Source organism: Pituophis catenifer, unplaced genomic scaffold, assembly GCF_029215685.1.
Source record: "Pituophis catenifer annectens isolate HBS135680 unplaced genomic scaffold, rPitCat1.0.hap2 SCAF_3, whole genome shotgun sequence".
In the NCBI taxonomy this organism is placed as follows: Eukaryota; Metazoa; Chordata; class Lepidosauria; order Squamata; family Colubridae; genus Pituophis; species Pituophis catenifer.
Window position 1 is genome coordinate 112,141,587 of NW_027256883.1, and position 20,499 is coordinate 112,162,085.

At 38.8% G+C, this 20,499-nt stretch overlaps 1 protein-coding gene across 2 annotated transcripts in view; it reads left to right on the forward strand.

Moving 5' to 3' along the window:
• RALGPS2 (Ral GEF with PH domain and SH3 binding motif 2) overlaps positions 1-20,018 on the forward strand; it is an 86,706-nt gene extending 66,688 nt beyond the window's left edge. The window contains exons 11-20 of one of the 2 annotated variants that reach the window (XM_070939244.1): positions 317-384; positions 622-757; positions 2,204-2,355; positions 4,043-4,097; positions 5,870-5,947; positions 8,260-8,365; positions 9,296-9,388; positions 9,985-10,090; positions 12,209-12,300; positions 18,731-20,018. In XM_070939244.1, the coding sequence (XP_070795345.1) occupies positions 317-384; positions 622-757; positions 2,204-2,355; positions 4,043-4,097; positions 5,870-5,947; positions 8,260-8,365; positions 9,296-9,388; positions 9,985-10,090; positions 12,209-12,300; positions 18,731-18,760 (916 nt within the window). In that variant the 3' untranslated portion in view covers positions 18,761-20,018. The remainder of the gene's footprint in view (positions 1-316; positions 385-621; positions 758-2,203; positions 2,356-4,042; positions 4,098-5,869; positions 5,948-8,259; positions 8,366-9,295; positions 9,389-9,984; positions 10,091-12,208; positions 12,301-18,730) is intronic. The other variant, XM_070939245.1, reaches the window with a different exon arrangement.
• The last annotated feature ends 481 nt before the right edge of the window (positions 20,019-20,499 follow it).

The following is a 20,499-nucleotide window of genomic DNA, read 5'->3' on the forward strand; positions in this document are numbered from 1 at the left end:
TTTTCTTGTGTGTATGTCTGTAACTCAAGGTGGTTAACATACCTAACACTCCTGCCTTCTACTTTCCCCACAACAACAACCCTATGATATGTATCGGGCTGAGATAGAGTGACTGCCCAAGGTCATCTAGACACTTCTATAATTAAGGGAGGTTTCAAAGTCATAGTCTCCTTGTTTCTAGTCAACACATTAGCCACCACCAATCTGGCTCAAATGATTTATTGATAGATTCCTAGTAGGAACTCCTAAAAAATGAAAGTAAGTGTAGCAGCCTGAATTTTCTATTAGCAAAATCTTTTTTTGTTTCTTAACACAGACTTTCATTAAAAATAGAACCTGGGACCAGTACCCCACGTGCCACTGCATCACGTGAAGATTTAGTTGGTAAGTATTAAACAATAAAATGTTCTGATTCTACTCCCCAGTATTTCTATTTTCTTCTAATAATCATAAAAACTGTTAAACAGAAAGCCTAATTTAAGCAAACTTTTAAATAAGCTAAAAAGACAGAGAAATAGCTAAAATCTGTATATGCACTTCTGAAATTATTTCGAAGATTTTGAAGAATTATAATAACAAATTTGCTCTTTGCTCTACTCTTTTTTATGTATTTTTTTCCAGGCCCTGAAGTGGGTGTTTCTCCCCAAACGGTGCGAAAGAATGCTACTGCTGAAGGAGCATTGCTACCACCAACTCCTCCATCTCCTAGAAAACTGATGCCTCATGGGCATAGAAAGTGTCACAGTTTGGGATACAAGTTAGCATTTCATTTGAGTTTCAGTTTCTTTTATTTAAATCCATGATACTCTGAATTATTGTTATTTAAAAATCCATGTATATGAACTAAGTATCTTCTTTGCCATTGACTTTTCATGCAGTGCATGTATTAGGTTGTTTATATAGCTTACTATACATATACCTTTTTTAAACAAGTAAATTCAAGATAAAGATAAGTAAAGATATATATATCTTATAGATAAAGTAATGGCTGAATTTGTACATCATGATAACTCAGGATTATTAAATAATTTATTAAACAAGCCAAACTCAGATTTGCAGACAGACAATGCAATCATGGCATTGTTGGAACCCCAAAACAGAGAAACTGTCAAAAACAGAGAAGAGTCTAACAATGCAATATGCCAACCTTGAGCTATACATAATTGCTACCATCATAAAGTAATATTACTTGTTCGGTTAGAATATTTTTCTATTTTGTTTTAATTTCCTTTGCTTTATACCTCTGTGTATTGTTAGAACTTTGAATAGGAAATTGGATTAGCAGGTTAACTCAGTGATCTAAACGGTTCCTTTCTGTTTTCAGAAAACAAAACAAATTAGGTACAAGGCAACAAAATGCTCGTTTCTGTTTGTTTATTTTAACAAAATAATGTTTTGCTAAATCATAGTTACAATCATTGAACTGAAAAACCCTGGTTTCCTATTGATTTATATACTGAACCTGATTGTTCATACATTGATTGATTATGCCCCACCAATTCAATGTCAGATTTTAGCAAACACAGGGATAGATTTTCTCCAAAATGAACTTGGTCCTTCAGTTCTTCCAATGGTGCACCAGTCACTTACTAGTGATCATCCTCTTGCCTTGAGCAAAAGAAAAAAGAAAAAAAAAAAAGAAATGCAGTTAATCCTCATATTTAAACATTCCCAAAATTTAGGAATTAAATTGCAAAGTACAAACCATCTTGCTTGCAAATCATTTTATGATTGTGAATGTGGATGGCAATCTCTATTTAGGCTGCTTGTGGTAAAGAAAAATCAATACTTAAACATTGGTAGTGTACATAATTTCCTAATAACATTTTCATTCTTCCATGTCCACTTCTAATGTAATATTGGAATCCATTCTTTAATTGTCCATGTTCATAAATATTTGCCCATTGTTTATAAAAGTATAATGTACATATACATAGAAAAAAGCAGCAGGCATTGTAGAATTTTAGTACAAAAATATTAAATGTAACTCATCTATGCCTGTTTCTTTCATATCTATTATAAAATTATATATTCTTGTGAACATTTAACATTTTAAACTCTTTTTGCCTTTATTTATTTATTTAGTCTTTTTTTGGATTTGATTATTGAGGTCTGATCTATTATTAAATATACTTTTGGTACTATGTTATATTTAATGCTTTAAAAATGTGATCAATTATTATGTATTTTACTATTTTTCTAGTTTCATTCATAAAATGAACACAGCAGAATTTAAAAGTGCAACATTCCCAAATGCAGGACCAAGACATCTTTTAGATGATAGTGTCATGGAACCACATGCTCCATTACGGGGGCAGGCAGAGAGCTCCACCCTTTCCAGCGGAATTTCAATAGGTGAGATTTTATCTCAATCAGTAAAAAAAGTGTCTTGAAATTCAAACTTGTATTTTCTTCATTATATTTATATGCTACCTCTCTTCCATATTATTTAAGGGTCATGCATAGGCCTTATCCCCAAATAAACTACACTACACTGCACACTACAGAGTTAGTGTCCTGGTGATTTGGGGATTAAAACCTCCCATGTTGTAAAATTACTCAGGATTTACTATCTTTTCAATGTCTAGTATAAAGTTCTATAAAAGCCTCATGCAAAAAGAGTCTCTGGGTTAGGTCTACATTTTCCACACCCACATAAAAGTATGAGGAGGGAATAAAAATGCTTAGAAAAAGCAAGTGGGAAAGGAATGGCCAGTTTCGCAGTATCCTTTGCAGTGAAAGTTAACTAAAATGCCCATCAACTGACAGGTTCACTGATCATAACTTGGCATAAATATCAGTCCATTGACTTACTTACTTACAAATTGACTTAGCATGGCTTAGCTAGGCTACTAATTTTCATTTGGCTAGAGTCTTTCAGATATTTGTAGCAATCTTTATTACAAACGAGAACAAAGCAACATTTTCAAGGACGTGAAAGGACACACATTAGATCTAGTTTTTGTTTCAACACAAATTCATTGTGATATGAAAGTGTGAAGATGTTGAACTCATCTTTTGTCAAGGACAGATCACTTTCTGATTGCTACAGAGTTATGTATAGCATTCTCTTCCTGTGCTGGGAAAGGACTCATTTAACTTTCCACCCCAGCATCTACCTATGGGTATTCAGAGGCTCCTGGGAAATTTCACAGGGATCTGGTAATCAGTTCATCCAAGTCACTGGTTACACATTTGTTTAATAGGACATTCAATGCCGTAGATAGATTGCATCATAGCTGTCTGCCCTTGCATGCAGATGTGGTGCAGCTTTTTAAAACACTGAAGAATTTAGGGTGGTGAACCAGTAGAAAAGATGCCTAAGAGACAGCTGGAGAAAGAACAATCTTGAATGGCTGAATCCTAGTACAAGCCTAAGTTAGTTCACACAATGGTGATTCAGGTGGCAAAATTGAAGTCTTTTGCCTCCCTTATCTACATGCTGAATGCCACCCAGCAGCACTTTTTAAGACAACCTGCTTCCTTTCAGACCAGGATGTTCACCAATATAATCTCACTCATTCCACTGTGACAAATTTCATGCTATCCTTCTGGGCCATCTGCTCAGAAAAGGGAGATGGTGGCACTGCTTTTTAGAGGTTTTTCTTGTGTTTGGTTGGCTAATTCCAGAAGATGGTGCTAAATTGTTATTGTTCTACTTCATTTCTTTCATACATACAGAGACACAAACATAATGAAAGAAGAAGCACAAATGTACTAAACAAAGAACAAATACTATATACATATTCATTTAATATAATGCAATTAAATTATATTAGGCAATTAAACTATTCATATTTAAGCGAGTTCTAACAGTTAAGCGGGGAGAGAGAAATTGAACATAAAAACTAGTATACACAGTTAAAATAATGTCATAAACAAAGCTCCCCGAAATAAGGTGTTTTCTTTTTAAACTAATGTCATTGCATTTGAGACAGTTTTATTATGGGTAATTTTTACAAGTTTTTAAGAAACATTTTTCAGGCTTGGCAAATCATAGAATTATGGTGTTTTTAAATTGATTCACTTATTCCAATTTTAGGTAGCAGTGATGGTTCAGAGCTTAGTGAAGAAACTTCTTGGCCAGCATTTGAAAGGTAAGAGAAGTCAATATATTTTATATTGTTCAAATGTGTATTTAACATATGACAGTTTTACATTTCCACATAGAAAAGCATACCAAATATTTCTGGTATAATGCTTTTAATGAAGGCTCTGCTTTTCCTACACATGGATTATATATGTAAGACAAAATAATGGCTAAAATAGTTCAATCATGCAAGTTTTCTGGAGAGTGTATTATCATTAATAATTTAGCAGTGGTCCAAGAATCCTGTTTTGTAACAAATTTGCTCAGAGGGAACATATGCACCTTATATGAGTGGTTTATCATCAACTTATAACTAGCTGGGAGAATGTTGAAATAAGCTTCCCAAAGCTGAAGCTCCTATTTATAGTCTAGGCTTAGAGTAAAACCCAAGTGACAGTTGTCCTGAGCTGCTCCTAGAACAGCAAGACTGTTCATCAACCTGACCAATTTAGAACAGTAGACCACTGACTTTTCTGTCTTAATGAATGTATATATTTGACTTATATAAAAACATGCTATAAATCTAGTATTGTTTTTATAAAATTACTTTTATTTTGTACAGTATATCATTGCAGCAGCTTTCAGGTGAAATACATTGATCATTTGATAAAGCACTACTAATGATTTGAGGTGCTTATGCAGGTCCCAGTTCAGTACAAATGAAGTACTAGTAGACATAACAAGCTAATAGAATCATAGTTGATTTTATAAAACTAAAGGTTTTTCTTCTGCAGGATGAACTGTTCATATTCTTTTTCTTCCATGGCTTAGATTGTCTGTTTTCAGGCCAGTAACTTAATGCATTTTGCTCAATAATATGCATAAAACAATAGTTCCATGAATATAAATAGAGGTATACATTTACCAACAAAGAAATAAAGGTAAATTTAAATTTCACACAAAATAGAGTGCCTGCGAAGGCTCCTGGATTGGGGCTGAAAGGTGAAAGCAGAAGCAGTATGCTTCGTCCCATATTTGGGTAGAGCAGGTTGCCCTGATAGACTGGTCTCACCAGAAACACACATAAATAGAGGTAGTTCTTGACGTACAATCATTTGGTCAGTGACAAATCCAAGTTATGACGGTTCTGAATGAATGGAGTTACAATCGATCCTCAGAGTTCTGGGTGTTCCAGAACATCATCACAATCTGGGTGCATGGCAACTCATTTGCACTTACAATAGCCAAGTACCCCACTGTCATATATAATCACCATTTGCAACCTTCCCTGCTGACTTCCCCAGAAAGTTATTGGGGAAGCCAGCAGAGAATATTGTAAATCACTGGAATAAGCGCCCCCCCCAATTCTCACATCCAGTAGTTCTGCACTCATGCCGCATCAGCCACTCACACATCCCTGTATGCACCATATAATCCCTACATTTATTCAGAAGAAAAAGCCAAGATACACTGCTAAACCACTATAAGAGTGAATGTTCTCATATTCTAATTGCTCTCATATTATGACATTAACATATTATGTTAATGTTCTCATATTATATTGCTCCTGATCACTTGGCTTTTAGAAATGTCTTGTTTTAACTGCTGATGTTAATTGTCTAATCATTCATTGGGATGCCAGGAAGAATATTCTATTGTTATATGTGTTCACACCGAGAACATGTGGTGTTCAAATAAGAGATCTTTTGAAAACATGAAATACATGAACAAGAAGAAGTAGCAATGTAGCAGGAAGGAAAGCTTGTTATAGTGTTCTAACAAATGATGACTATGAATTTAAAAAATGTAACCCATACCATTTATAATGGAATCCAACAGGAACAGATTATACCATTCTCTTGGTCCGGTGACAAGAATAGCACGAAATGGCTATTGGAGCCACATGAAGGGCAGCAGGTACCAATCCCTTGTATTCAAGGGCCAGACACTTTCCTCTGGTGTTGGTGACTGATTTGTGAAGTGGATCTAATCTGACACTCCTGTTCTTTCTAACTATCTTGATACTCTCTTGACATATCACATCTATCAAAACAGGATTTCTATCTTAAAATTTAATCATATCTTCACAGTCTATGACTGCTCATTTTAATCTGCATATCTAATTTATTAATGTTATTTTAAACATTTAAAAATGTAAAAATACTTGGCTCTCTACTTTAAAAAAAAACCCTCTAAAGCAGTGATGGCTAACCTTTTCCGGACCGAGTGCTTAAAGTGCACACACGCACCCAAACCCCCAACATGCAATGTGTATGCACCTCCCGCATGCACCCTGCCCCTCCACATAGGCACGTGCGGCCCCTGCACATGCTCCACCCCCCACACATGCACAGCAGAGACCCAAAGACCAGCTGGCCAGCGGGAGGTGCATGCACGGAGGAGCTGAACTGGGGCAATGGCTCGCATGCCATTAGAAAGGGCCCTGCGTGCCACAGGTTCACCATCACGGCTCTAAAGCATCATTTATGATACTTGATGGTACTGGAAGTAATTGGATAGCAAGAGTAATGCTTGAACTTTGAAGATTGAGTGAGAGTTAAGATGTTGCTTTTTCTTTTTATCCTGAGCCATATAAATTGTAAATCAGATGCCCATTATTTCCAGAGAGGCAGAAAGATGTGGGGTAACAGGTATGGCCAAGTCCCCCAATTTCAGTTCCCATTCCCCATCCTTGCTTATTCTCACACCTCTCCAAAATATCTTTGGCAGTTTTTATTAGAAGACAAAAACTACTGTATGTCACTGAAGATGAGTCTCTGTGCCAAAGTGCCTTTCAGCAAAAAAGACTGTTTTTTTTTTTTTAAAGTTGCAGTAATAATATCATAAAATAAATAGGGGTTCCCTTCATTTTGGTTTCTTAGCAATGCTATGCAAGAATTTCCTTGCCTTAAAGTTGCTTTGAATAACATTTTATGAGAAGCACTTACATTCACATCAAGGGTGCCATCGGCCAGACAATGTCGGCTGGCGACCCCCAGGGGGAAGGCCTTCTCTATGGCAGCACCTTCCCTCTGGAACGACCTAGCCCCGGAGATACGTAGGATCCCAGATCTCCGTGCTTTTCACCGTGCCCTTAAAAATTTATTTCATCAAGCCGGGCTGGCTTAACGCCCCCCCCCCCTTAGATATTTTTAATTGTTAATTGATTTTAGTTGGGGTGTTTTAAATTTATTGGGCCAAAATTTAATTCTTTTTAAAAAAAATTTAAATTTTGTATGCGATGTTTTTAGTCTTGGCTGTTCACCACCCTGAGTCCAGTGGGAGAAGGGCGATATAAAAATCTAAATAAATAAATAAATAATTAATTAATAAATAAATAAATAAATAAATAAATAAATAAATAAAGCATTTTTACATTCTTCAGCACCTATCCACAATTTAGCGTCAAATAAGTGTTACAATCTGATGTAATGTAGACACGCATTTGTTAACTTTTGAAGGTCTAGAAAGTTCAGTTTGTCATCTTTCTTAGTTTATATGCTAAATAGTTGAAAGATGTATGGAAGAAATTCTCCAAGATGTTTCAGAAATTTTTACTTTCTTAGTCTGTCTCTAGGGAGTGATGGCTATGCCACATAAGTTGCTTGGTATGCAGTTACACAAACACTTGTGCAGTCAAATATTTCCTGTCATTAAAAGTTGGTCAGCTACTCACTTGTTAGAACACAACCTATCTTACAACAGCTTTATTTAACAGCTCTGGGGCCAGCTTTTCTGCTTTCCTGCTGCTTCTGTTATTGCTTTTAAATATCTTGGTATGGTATTGTGCATGTATTAAACTCTTGCTGATTTTCTTTGTTTTCTTTTTATATTTTTTTTCATTAACTCAAGTGACTACTATAAAATCAATATTTTTAGCAGATCTGGAAAAGTCTGGAAAGAACTATTTAAAATAAAAGGAAAGGAGTTTTTAAAGTGGAGCTGATTCCAGCTTTTTTGTCAATTAAAATTATTTGTAGCTCTTGTCATAATATATAATAGTGAAAGTTATAGTTATTCATAAATTAATTGTTAAAGTGAAAGTCGTACTGTGCAAGTAAAATATATAATCTTTCTAAAAGTTGATATCTTTCCATAACTAAATCCAATAATTAAAATGTTAGTATTTTGTTTCGGAAACCACAGATAATATTAGTGATGCTTCAAGAATTTATGTTGAAATACACAGTACCTCCCCATACTTTACATTTGCTTTTTTTTTTTTTTAGTTCTGCAGAGTCTGAAGATTTAGCTGTTCATTTGTATCCAGGAGCCGTTACTATTCAAGGGGTTCTTAGAAGAAAAACTTTGTTGAAAGAGGGGAAGAAACCAACAGTAAGTTATTAAATAAATCATTTGAAATGTTTTCAAAATTGGCTTTTCCTGTTTCAAAAAATATTTTAAATCATTCATTTTAATTAGATCACCAATGATTGCTCAAGTATTTGAATTACGTACACATCAGTAGGTTATTAAGTAAGTATTTGGAAGTCAGTTGATCGGAAAACAGGATATATAACGTATAAAATACAATATCTTGTGGCAAGATATCTTGTGACTTACTCAAATACTGTATTTTTCGGAGTATAAGACACACTTTTCCCCCCATAAAAGAGGGTAAGAATTTAAAATTTGGATGCGTCATATACACCAAATGTAGCCCCGCCCACCCACCAGCCCCCCAGAAAATTGGGCACACAGAGGCAGCATTAGGCTATGGCAATCCTTGCAGCCTGAAACAACTGATCTTTGGGAGGCCACTCCAACTGACAATCAGCTGCTTCTGCTAATCAGGCTGTGCTGAAGCTGAAATTGAAATGGGCTGTTTGCTGCAAGGAGGCTAATTACTGGGAGATAGAGGCAGAATTTTTTTTCTTGTTTTCCTCCCCAAAAAAGGTAGGTGCAATTTTTCAGAGTGTTTTATACTCTAAAAAATATGGTAATCTGTGCGGCTACCCCTCTAATGTACTTCCTGTGAATGGTGTTGAAAAATACTGAGACTGACAGTAGTTCATGTCCAGGAAATAGCTTTTAATTTTGGAGTCTTGGATGTTAGATTTACATTTGTTTGGGAACCTTCCACATCATCACAGCACAAAATGTTATATTAGAGTATATAATGTGGATTACAGCTAACAATATTCTAAAAGTCTCATTCTGCTGAGTTAATGTGTAAAATGAATAGGAGTTAAATATATACAAAATTAAGATACAATGGAAGATACATTTTGAATTTATTAACCGTGTGATTTTCTAATCATATAGGTAGCTTCTTGGACCAAATACTGGGTGGCTCTATGTGGAACACAGCTTTTCTACTATGCTGCAAAGTCTTTGAAGGCTACAGAGAGAAAACATGTGTGTACTGTATTCTTGCTTTTAGCTGAGAGGGATAGTTTTTGGCAGAAGGATTTTTTTCAGCCTTTCAGTGTGAATGCTGCATATTTTGCAGCTCTGAGCTACCATCGTTCTATAAACTTCATATTGTCAAAATATGTCATTCATTTGCTTCCTCTGTTTTAACTTTGAGCTTTGCTGCAAGCAAGTTGTAGCAATTTTTAAAACTAATTCCAAATTCCTGCTGTTATTGCTGCAGAAAGGTCCATATCTAGAATCTGTACAAGAAGCTTTATAAATTCAGTTCCATTTTTCTGTGCATGGAAAAATAGCAACTTTCTGCCTAGATAAGGAGATTCAAAGAGAAAAGGTTTTTCCATAATTGACATAAAACTTGCTTATGTGACACCCCTGTTTGTGGATCAAGTCCCACATTAACTCTGGGATATATAAAATAGTGTATCCCTTTTGAGTTTACTTAATCTGTTTTGTATTACAAAAGCCAGCAGGTCAATTCTGCTCTTTTTGTTGCAGCCATTATTTTTAATGCAAATATTGCTGTACCCTTTTTGTTCTTATTTTCTTTTCATTGATGTTCCCCCCACTCCTACTCTTAGTTCAAATCTACACCAAGTAAGAATGTGTCAGTAGTGGGTTGGATGGTTATGATGGCTGATGATCCAGATCATCCGGATCTTTTCTTACTCACAGATTCTGAAAAAGGTCAGTAACATTAGTTACTAGTAGTAAATTCTTGATTTAATTGTTTTTAGAAATAAAAAACACTGCAGTATTCACCTTCGTCCAAATTGGACATTAGCAGATTTTGCCCCCCAAATGGTCAAAGTCTGTTCAGCAAATCAGTCCAGAAAGTATTCAATGCTCTCCTCCAAATTGAAATTCAGTATTAACCCATTTTACTAATAATACTAAATTCAGTTTTGAAGAGGAACAATGAATATTGTCTGGATTTTTCATTTGTAGCTTGAACAATCATTTGGCATTTAAAGGATACCTCTTACCTGTTATTGGACATCAGTGGTTGTTATTAACTGTTAAAAGAAAATTTCCCTGCGATTATTTGTTAAATCAGTTATAGTCTTCAATTTTCATTTTAAGATAGTTCAAAATTATCACAGCTTCTGAAAAAAATGACTTATAACATTTATTTGCACTTATAACTGTCGCAGCACCCCCACTGTTACATGATTGCAATTCGGACACTTGACATCCGGCTCACATCCTGCTCATGTGTACGACCAGTTGCAACATCCTGCAAATATGTGATCATTATTTGTGTCCTTTGTTGCCAACTAAAAACGCCTATGTGATTCATTCAATCACTGTGATTTGCTTAATGTCCACCATAAAAATTGTCACAAAATCATTCCATTACAACCACCATGAATTACAAAGGAAATTTCAGTCCCATTTTTTATCATAAATCAAGGATTCCTGTAGTTATATTAGTGTAATACAAAATCCTTCAGGGTTTAATTGTATTATTGAGCTGTGATGTAGCAAAGTGAATGGGGCTCTAATTCGTGAAGATGGGACTAAAAAGAATTACATTAACCATTAATAGATATTTATTAATCTGTTGCTGGAAAGTCATTTCAATGTTTTAATCAAATTACCTTCTTTGAAAAGAAACATCTATCTTAAGTCCCCCATAGTTGTGGTGAAAGGAATTCAGAATGTAAGCAGTGTGAGGTTAGTTTTTAGTTTAATAAGCCATCTGACCTAAATGGTCAAAATGGAAAAATGCTGGCCTGGAATATTATTATAGCAGCTCAGAAACTTTATATGCCAGGAAGATGAGTCTTAGGTGGATTTTGCCTTCTTAGCAGATAAGTGAGAAGTTATCTTATAAGTGAATAATTTGTGATGGAGATGACTTTATACTGCAAATAAAATTGTACAAATAAAATAAATCTTCTAGGCTCATTCCATGAAACAAATATTGGACATATGTTTAAAATTCTATACTTTTCTCCAGTGGTGAAATGTAAAATTTGTTACTACCAGTTCTGTGGGTGTGGCTTGGTGGGAGGGAGTAATGTGACTGGGTGGGCGTGGCCAACTTTTTTTTTTTTTTTTTTACTTTTAAAAGCATTTTTTCTACAACCTCTTCGGCTGAAGAAGTTGTTTAAAAAAATGCTTTTAAAAGGCTCTGACGATCCCAGCTGAGTTGCCTGATAGTCAGAGCCTTTTAAAAGCATTTTTTTACAACCTCTTTGGCCAAAGAGGTTGTAGAAAAAATGCTTTTAAAAGGGTCTGATGATCCCAGCTGAGCCACACGATCATCAGAAGCTTTTTTTTTTTTTTACTTTTAAAAGCATTTTTTCGGCCGAAGAAAAAATGCTTTTAAAAGTATTTTTAAAAAAGCCTCTGATGATCGCGCAGTTCAGCTGGGCATGCAGAGGGGAGGGGGGCAGGGATTTTTGCTACCAGTTCTCCAAACCACCCGCCGCCATCGCTACCGGATCGCGCAATCCGGTCCAAACCGGGAGCATTTCACCCCTGCTTCTCTCTCAGAAAAAAATCTTGATTGGCTTTATGAGTACATATTTTATCATATATTAAAAATACTGGTAGTGCCTGTTGCTAGATATATATATTTGTATGATAGGTCAAAGAAATGGCTACAAGATTTGCTCCAGAAAGTTAGGGGACTCTGCCAAGGGGACTTTGACAGTGTTCAGGTGAAAATAACCAATAAATTCTGTCAGTGGAAGCATATGATTGAATTCCACACACTAGTGGTTTTGTTTTAGTGTTTAATTGACAGTACGAGATGGTTTTAATTTTTAATGGAAAATTCTTCATTTTGTCATTCAGGGAATTCATACAAGTTTCAAGCTGGTAACAGAATGAATGCAATGCTGTGGTTCAAGCATCTGAGTGCTGCTTGCCAAAGCAACAGACAACAGGTGAGAGAGCAAGAATTATGAAGCGATGCTTTAGTTGCCATTAAGACCTGAATATAAAGTGGTTCCTCACAAGATACAAAAAATGTGTGTATTGTTGTATTACTCTGTCCCAGCTCAATGGTGGTAGGGCTGGGTTGAGGGTTCTTTTGGATTAGCAAGCAATTGCACACTGCTTCCTTAAGAATCTCTGTTTGGATTCAGCTGTGTTTTACATCTATCATCCTGTCTCCATCCTTCCCTTTTGAGGGAAGACTGTTGAATGGTGGGAATTCAGCTGCCAAATGTCTTAGAAGCGGCTTCTAGGACTCTTTCAGTTTCAGTTTAAATCCAAGATACGTATATTAGTCATTGTAATTTATTACCTTGTTGGGGACTAGATGAGTGACCACTCACCTCTTGGTCCTTTAGTTTCTTAGCAGGCTTTGATACTATCAACCTATAGTATTCTAGACTACCTGTAAAGGGGGTGGGGGATTGGAGGCATTGTTTCAGATTCTTATCTTTCCTGAATAGATAGTTCTAATCAATGATTGAGGAGGAAGAAAGGTCAATCCAGTGATTGCTTACATGGGATACAGCAAAGTTCAATGGGCTCTCCCCTTCAACATGTATATGAAACTCCTGGAAGAGATCATTCATTCGTTTGTGGTACAGTAACATCTATATGCTGATGATACTGAGATTTATATTGCTACCCTGGGCTCATCAAGGGATCCCACTTCATCTAACTCCTGGAACATGTTTGGAATTGGGTGGAAACAAAACAGATTATAGTTGAATCCATGCAAGACAAAGTTGCTATTTATTCATTGCATTTCTCTTTTTGCTCTAGAGTTGTCTCTAGAGGGAGAAGCACTCGACTTGGAGTTCCTCTTGGCTACTGCTAGATTTACAGATAGAGGCTGTTGGCCTTTGCCCACTTTGGTTATGTGCTGAAGCAGTAGAATCTAGCTAAAATAACATGCTCTTATGAACACTCATTTAGAGTTTTACAGTCTCTTCTATGTGGGCCATCTTTAGAGGACCCAGAAACTGCAGTTGTTGGCACTCATTTGCTACAGGCAAATTACATCTACATCACAAGCCTTAGGTTGGCTACAATAGGTTTCCAAGTGCAATTCAAATTGTGTGCTTTAACTTACAAACTTGCATGTAGATACTTTCAGGATCACCTTCTTCAATCTGAAATGGACATCTCTAAAGTGAAGTGAGGGTAGATAAATCTGTCCTCTTCCTCTCCCTCCCCAAAAAATGAATCCATAATATTTTTTAGCCATGACAGCTGTCCCCTGGAAAGAAAACTGACTATATTGTTGTCTTTGGAGATTCTCAATCATCCAGATCACAGATGTCAAACTCTATTGCGTCACATAACATCACATGACATATTGTGACTTTTTTGCCTTTGCAGAGCTGGAGTGGGTGTGGCTTGCGCATGATACATCCAGGGTGCCAGTTTGACACCCCTGATCCAGATCATGGCTAACCCAAAGGTGCTTTTTAGTCTAGTTGACTATTTTGTTGATGGCTTCCAAAAGTTTATTAAAATCAGCCTTTTTGGAAGCTGTTTGACGTTTAATAGGTTAATTCCATTTACATTTATTTTGTATATTCATTGTATCTAGTGAGGTGAATGTTTCATATTTATATTCCATTATCAGTGTTTTAATTTTTAATTGTTATAAGCCACCTAAAGTCTGGGAAGATTCAGATACCTAATAAATAAATAATAATAATTTCCATTGTGACAAATGGCTCTGTGGGGAATAGAATAGTCCAAATGGAGCAAGCTTTGGACTCTCTTTTTGGAGATCTCTTCCACAGAATATTTGATAATAATAGTTCTGTGCAGGATGGATAGGATGATGCAGCTGGAGCAGTTTCTGAAATCATATTGACCTGATTGCCTCTTTTACTGTCTTAATTAAAAGAAGCATAATTGTAGGACTCCAAACAAAATCTTTCCCAACAGAAATATCCAGCTTCTGCCTAAATACATCCAGTAAAAGGGAATCTATTACCTCCATGGATAACTCTTCCCACTTTTGAATTGCCCTTATTATCAGGAATATTTTCCTAACGTTCAACTAGAGTCTGCCTTCCTGTAATTTAAAATAGCTGTCTTGTGACCTGAATAATGGCATGATGGATAACAGGCTATGACTTTATTTATTTATTTTATTTTATTTTATTTTTCAATTTATATACCGCCCTTCTCCCTGAGGACTCAGGGCGGTGCACAGCCAGAATTAAAAACATGAAATACAAATATTAAAAACAATTAAAATCTATATAAATTTGGCCCAAAATTTAAAAAACCACAAACCAATTAAACATCTAAAAATTTAAAAAAATTTATTCCTAAGCCAGCCCGGCTTGCTGGAAAAAGTGGGTTTTAAGGGCACGGCGGAAGGCACTGAGGTCTTGGATTCTCCTTATCTCTGGGGGCAGCTGATTCCAGAGGGTAGGTGCCCCCACAGAGAAGGCTCTCCCCCTGGGGGTCACCAGCCTACATTGTTTGGCTGATGGCACCCTGAGGAGGCCCTCTCTGTGGGAGCGCACGGGTCGCTGGGAGGTCGTCGGTAGCAGCAGGCGTTCTCGAAGATAGCTAGGCCCTATGCCATGGAGCGCTTTAAAGGTGATAACCAACACCTTGAAGCGCACCCGGAAGACCACCGGGAGCCAGTGCAGCTCGTGCAGGAGCAGTGTTACATGGGAGCGCCATGCTGCTCCCATCACTACCCGCGCTGCTGCGTTCTGGACCAGCTGGAGCCTCCGGGTGCCCCTCAAGGGGAGCCCCATGTAGAGAGTGTTGCAGTAGTCAAGACGAGAGGTGACGAGGGCGTGAGTGACTGTGCACAGGGAATCCCGATCAAGAAAGGGCCGCAACTGGCGAATCAGGCGAACCTGATAAAAGGTCCCCCTGGTTACAGCCGTCAGATGTTTCTCCAAGGACAGCTGCATATCCAGGAGGACTCCCAGATTGCGAGCCGTTTCTGTGGGGGCCAAGGACTCGCCCCCAATAGTCAGTGATGGAGTCAACTGACTATATCGGGATGCCGGGAGCCACAGCCACTCAGTCTTGGAAGGGTTGAGCTTGAGCCTGTTCCTCCCCATCCAGATCCGCACAGCCTCCAGGCACTGAGACGTCACATCAAGGGCATCATTGGGGTGGCCTGGGGTGGAGATGTACAGCTGGGTGTCATCAGCGTACTGATGGTATCTCACCCCGAAGCCACGGATGATCTCGCCCAGCGGCTTCACATAAATGTTGAACAGAAGGGGCGAGAGGACCGATCCCTGCGGCACTCCACAGACGAGAGGCCTCGAGGTCAACCTCTGTCCCCCTGCCAACACAAACTGCGACCGGTCGGAGAGAAAGGAGGAGAACCACCGCAATACAGTGCCCCCCATCCCCAACTCTTCCAGCCGGTGCAGCATGATACCATGGTCGATGGTATCAAAAGCCACTGAGAGGTCTAACAGGACCAGAACAGAGGAGCAACCCCTGTCCCGAGCCCTCCAGAGATCATCAACCAACGCGACCAATGCCGTTTCCGTGCTGTGCCCAGACCTGAAACCCGACTGGAACGGATCTAGATAAGATGTTTCCTCCAGGAATTGTGGAAACTGTTGCGCGACCACACTCTCAACAACCTTCGCCATGAAGCGAAGATTGGAGACAGGACGATAGTTGGCCAATATTGCCGGATCCAGGGACGGCTTCTTGAGGAGAGGCCTCACCACTGCCTCTTTCAAGGCAGCGGGGAAGTAACCCTCACTCAACGAAGCGTTGATAACACCCTGGAGCCAGCCTCGTGTAACCTCCCGGGAAGCCAGTACCAACCAGGAGGGACACGGGTCCAGTAAACATGTGGCCGTACTAAGTCTCCCCAAAATCCTGTCCACATCATCGGGAGTCACAGCATCAAACTCCTCCCAGATAACATTCTCAAGACTATTCCTTGTCACCCTGCCCTGATCTACCCAGTCAGAGTCCAAATCCCCCTGGATCTGAGCGATTTTGTCATACAGGTATTGTCCGAAATCCTCCACCCTGCCTTCCAGGGGATCCTCCCGCACTCCCGGATGGAGCAGGGAGCGGGTCACCCTAAACAGGGCAGCCGGACGATTCCCTGATGACGCAATAGAGGCGGAAAAGTAATTAAACTTTGCCGTCTTTATCGCCACTAGGTAGGTCTTAATATGCGACCTTACCAGTGTTCGATCAGATTCAGCGAGACTGGCCCTCCAACCGCTCTCCAGGCGTCTTTTCCGGCGCTTCATTTCCCTCAGTTCCTCAGTAAACCAAGGAGCTGCGCGGGATCGGCACCGGGTCAGAGGCCGCAAAGGCACGACTCGGTCCAAGGCCCCACCAGCCGCCCGATCCCAGGCGGCTACCAGGTCCTCAGCCGAGTCATGTGCTAGATCCTCAGGAAATGGCCCAAGCTCCATCTGGAACCTATCAGGATCCATCAGGCGCCTGGGGCGGACCCATCTTATTGGCTCCGCCTCCCTGCGGCAGGGTGTAGCGGTTCGAAGGTCCAGGCGAAGGAGCGAGTGATCTGACCATGACAAGGGTTCCTTGTCTATATCCCCTATAATAAGATCACTCAACCACTGGCCAGAGACAAAAATCAAGTCCAGAGTGTGTGTCCCCCTGTGGGTGGGGCCATGAACTAGTTGGGTCACGTCCATGGCCGTCATGGAAGCCATGAACTCCCGAGCCGTCTCAGACGTTTCACCGATGGACGGCAAGTTGAAATCACCCATGACCATAAGCCTGGGTGTATCAACTGCCACCATGGCTATCACGTCGAGGAGCTCGGGCAGGGCCATTGCCGCGCGGCAGGGAGCCAGGTATGCAAGCAACAAGCCCATCTGAACCCCATGATCCAATCTCACAAAGAGGGATTCACATCCGGCAATCTGTGGCACAGTGGTCTCCCTCGGACTAAGACCTTCGTTAATAATAACCGCCACCCCCTGCCCCTCCCCTGGGCCCTCGGCTGATGGAATGCTCTGAAGCCTGGTGGGCACATCTCAACCAGAGGGACCCCTCCCTCCGGGCCCAACCAGGTCTCCGTAATACCCGCCAGGTCCGCTCCCCCCTCCTGTATAAGATCGTGAATGAGGGGGGCCTTATTTACCACGGACCTGGCATTGCACAGCATCAGCCGAAGGCCCAGGTCCTGAGTATCTGAGCCACCTAGTATCCGAGGGGAGCCTTGGAGACCGGGGCGCGCAATAGCTCTCAAACAGCGAGTGCGCACCCCCGACATGTGATCTGGTCTCCTGCTCCCGCCATATCTGCCCGTCCCATCCACCGTGCTGATGGTACACCCCTCATTGGTATAGCCCTCCATCCCCTCCCCAATCCCTCGTCCTGCACCCTCCAAACCGTTGCCCCGTGCCAGGCTCGGCTCTGACCTTAGTGGATTTCCCCCCCCCCATTATGTGAAATATCCTAAAATACCTGAGTTTATTATATCCCCCTAATATTCTCTTAACAGTAAAACTATCAAGTTATCTCAGTCTCTCCTTAACGTAGTTTCCAGTCTACTGATTTTTGCTGCCTTTCTCTGAAAGCTTTCCTTATTTAAACAGAAAGTCCGTAACTAAACATTGGGTATAATTATCTGATTAGAATGGAACAGAATAGAACTATAATATCCTACTCTTTGGAAATAACCTTACTATATTGATGCAGCCTAAGATTATATTTCCTTTTTTGCAGCCACATCATCTCCTAGCATTCAACTTGTGATCTACTTAATTCGCAAAATTCCCTTTTTGCATATACTATTGCCAAGTATTCTCTATCCTATACATATATGTACATTTTATTTTTGAAAGGAATGTTACATTTCCATTTATTATTTTCAGTTTGACTCCTTAATCTCCCAAATTTACATCTGAAATATTCCCTCCAGTTTAATGATCTTCCGGATGATAATAAAAAAATGTTCCTGAATATCAAGTCCAGGATTGAATTCTGTGGCTTGATTTCTTCCATAGCCTGGCTGAGGAGCCTTTGAAGAGCAATTTGAGTATAGTTTTATGACAAACAAAATAAGAACCATTAGGTCTTCATTCAAGGGTTCTCTCATTCACCTCCCCTCTTTTGTGTACTAATGGAAAGAGATTGGAAGCATCTGTTTTTGGTTTTAACTATGAGAACTATAATTTGTTTTTAAAAGAGCAGTTTGAAAATAAGCAAGAACCAAAGGTTAGTTACCGATCTTGCCTAATTCTCAAGCTATTCGTGAAAAAAGTGTATTTCTATAAATTTAGTGCATTTGGAAGCAGCATATGAATCTCAATTTTGTCTCTATTTGATTGCATAACAGGAAACTAGGATTTTATTTCTAAACTTGAACCTAAGTTATACCTCTAATTTTCTTTACAAAATTATTTCTTCTGTTAATAGGTTCCTGCCAATTTAATGACTTTTGAGTGACCAGCTACTGCAGAATTTGATCCAAGAATTTGCTTCATCCACTTTTGAATGCTATTTCATGGTTTGAGAAGTCCTGTTGAAGGCATGCCAGCTATACTTCTGACTAGGAAGTTCTGAATAAAAGCACTAAGATTTCAGGGAATGGAATGTGACATGAACTACCGTGAGGCTTGCTGCTATTCAATATTCTCTGAACTGACTTGTGGAAACCACTGCCTTAAAGAATGAAAGGTTATCCAACATGAAACACCAAATTTGTGTGTGTGTGTGTGTGTGTGTAAAACCTCTGATGGTGCTGTGCTTAGGTTAAGTAGGTTGTAGCTAGTTTGTATTTGTGTTTACTTTGTTACATTTTAATTTTAAAGCCCTGCTTTTTGCAGCTTTTCTTGTTGTAAAAGGAGTATATCTGAAACTTAAGGGTGTTTCAAGGGGTGTTTGTGCAAGGGGATAGCCTGTGTTTTCTTGAAAAATATGCAGCTTATATCTGTGTCCCTCTGTATTAGCTCTTGTGCTCAGCTAATTGGGGACACGGTATAATTAGTTTAGCTTAGAATGTAACAACTGTAATATATGCAAATTTATCTTCTTTTTATAAAGCACTGACTTTGCAGAATTTGATACTACATGAGGTTTTTCTTTTCTGCAAGTGACCCAACAGCCAATATATTCATTCTTTTTTTGAGAGAGAGAGAGAGAGAAAGATCTTGGTTGGTTCCTTGGTTTCAAGGAAGCTCTGGGAAACATCAGGAGGTCAGAACTGAGAATTTAATCTCAACATATTTTCAGACATAACACCCTCATTTCTCCAAGAAACAGTTTACATACACATTGTATGCTTTTCCACAAGCAAGTTTACCCCTGAAAATCTTTATTGCTGCCTATTAAATATTGTTTTACAGATGAAAACCTTATATTTTCCTTTTTGTAGAAGAAGCACATGATTGGGATTAGAAATTTTTCATTTCTGTTATATCAGAGCTGGAAACCATATCTCTGTAGCATAAATTTATTTGTGTATAGTTTGCAAAAGTCACCACCTACAAAATCAGAAAAATCTGCAAGTAAAAAGATAAGCCACTGGTGGGATTAATTACAAGTAGGTTTAGTTTAGTATAAGAAAAGATAGGTTGTCATTTCACATATTTCTTTTAAAAAACAGCCTACCACCACATGAGATAATTTGTAAAGAAACTCATGCTCTGAAATTTGTCTTTGTTACTATGATAGCATGATACTTTGAACTAGACAATTTCAGAGCCTTCACATGGTAATAATTTTGATCACAAGAAAACAAAGTCAGTTGGAATCAGTGCTTCAGTGCTATAGCCCAATTAATAAGAATATGAATATATATATAAATATATATATATATATATATGTTTTCTCAGGTTTTCGCGGGTGTTTGTATGTAGCTCTTTGGTTATTCGGGTCTTCTCCCACGTAAAATTGGAAGTGTCTTGGCGACGTTTCGACGAAGTCTCATTCGTCATCTTCAGGCTGGTGTTCTCGGCTTCGTGCACGAAGCCGAGAACACCAGCCTGAAGATGACGAATGAGACTTCGTCGAAACGTCGCCAAGACACTTCCAATTTTACGTGGGAGAAGACCCGAATAACCAAAGAGCTACATATATATATATATATATATATATATATAGACTGAAATTATAAAGAGTAACTCAAATTCATATGTGTGTAGAATGTCATTGGTTCATGTGTCTAAAGGATATGTTTTCTAAAA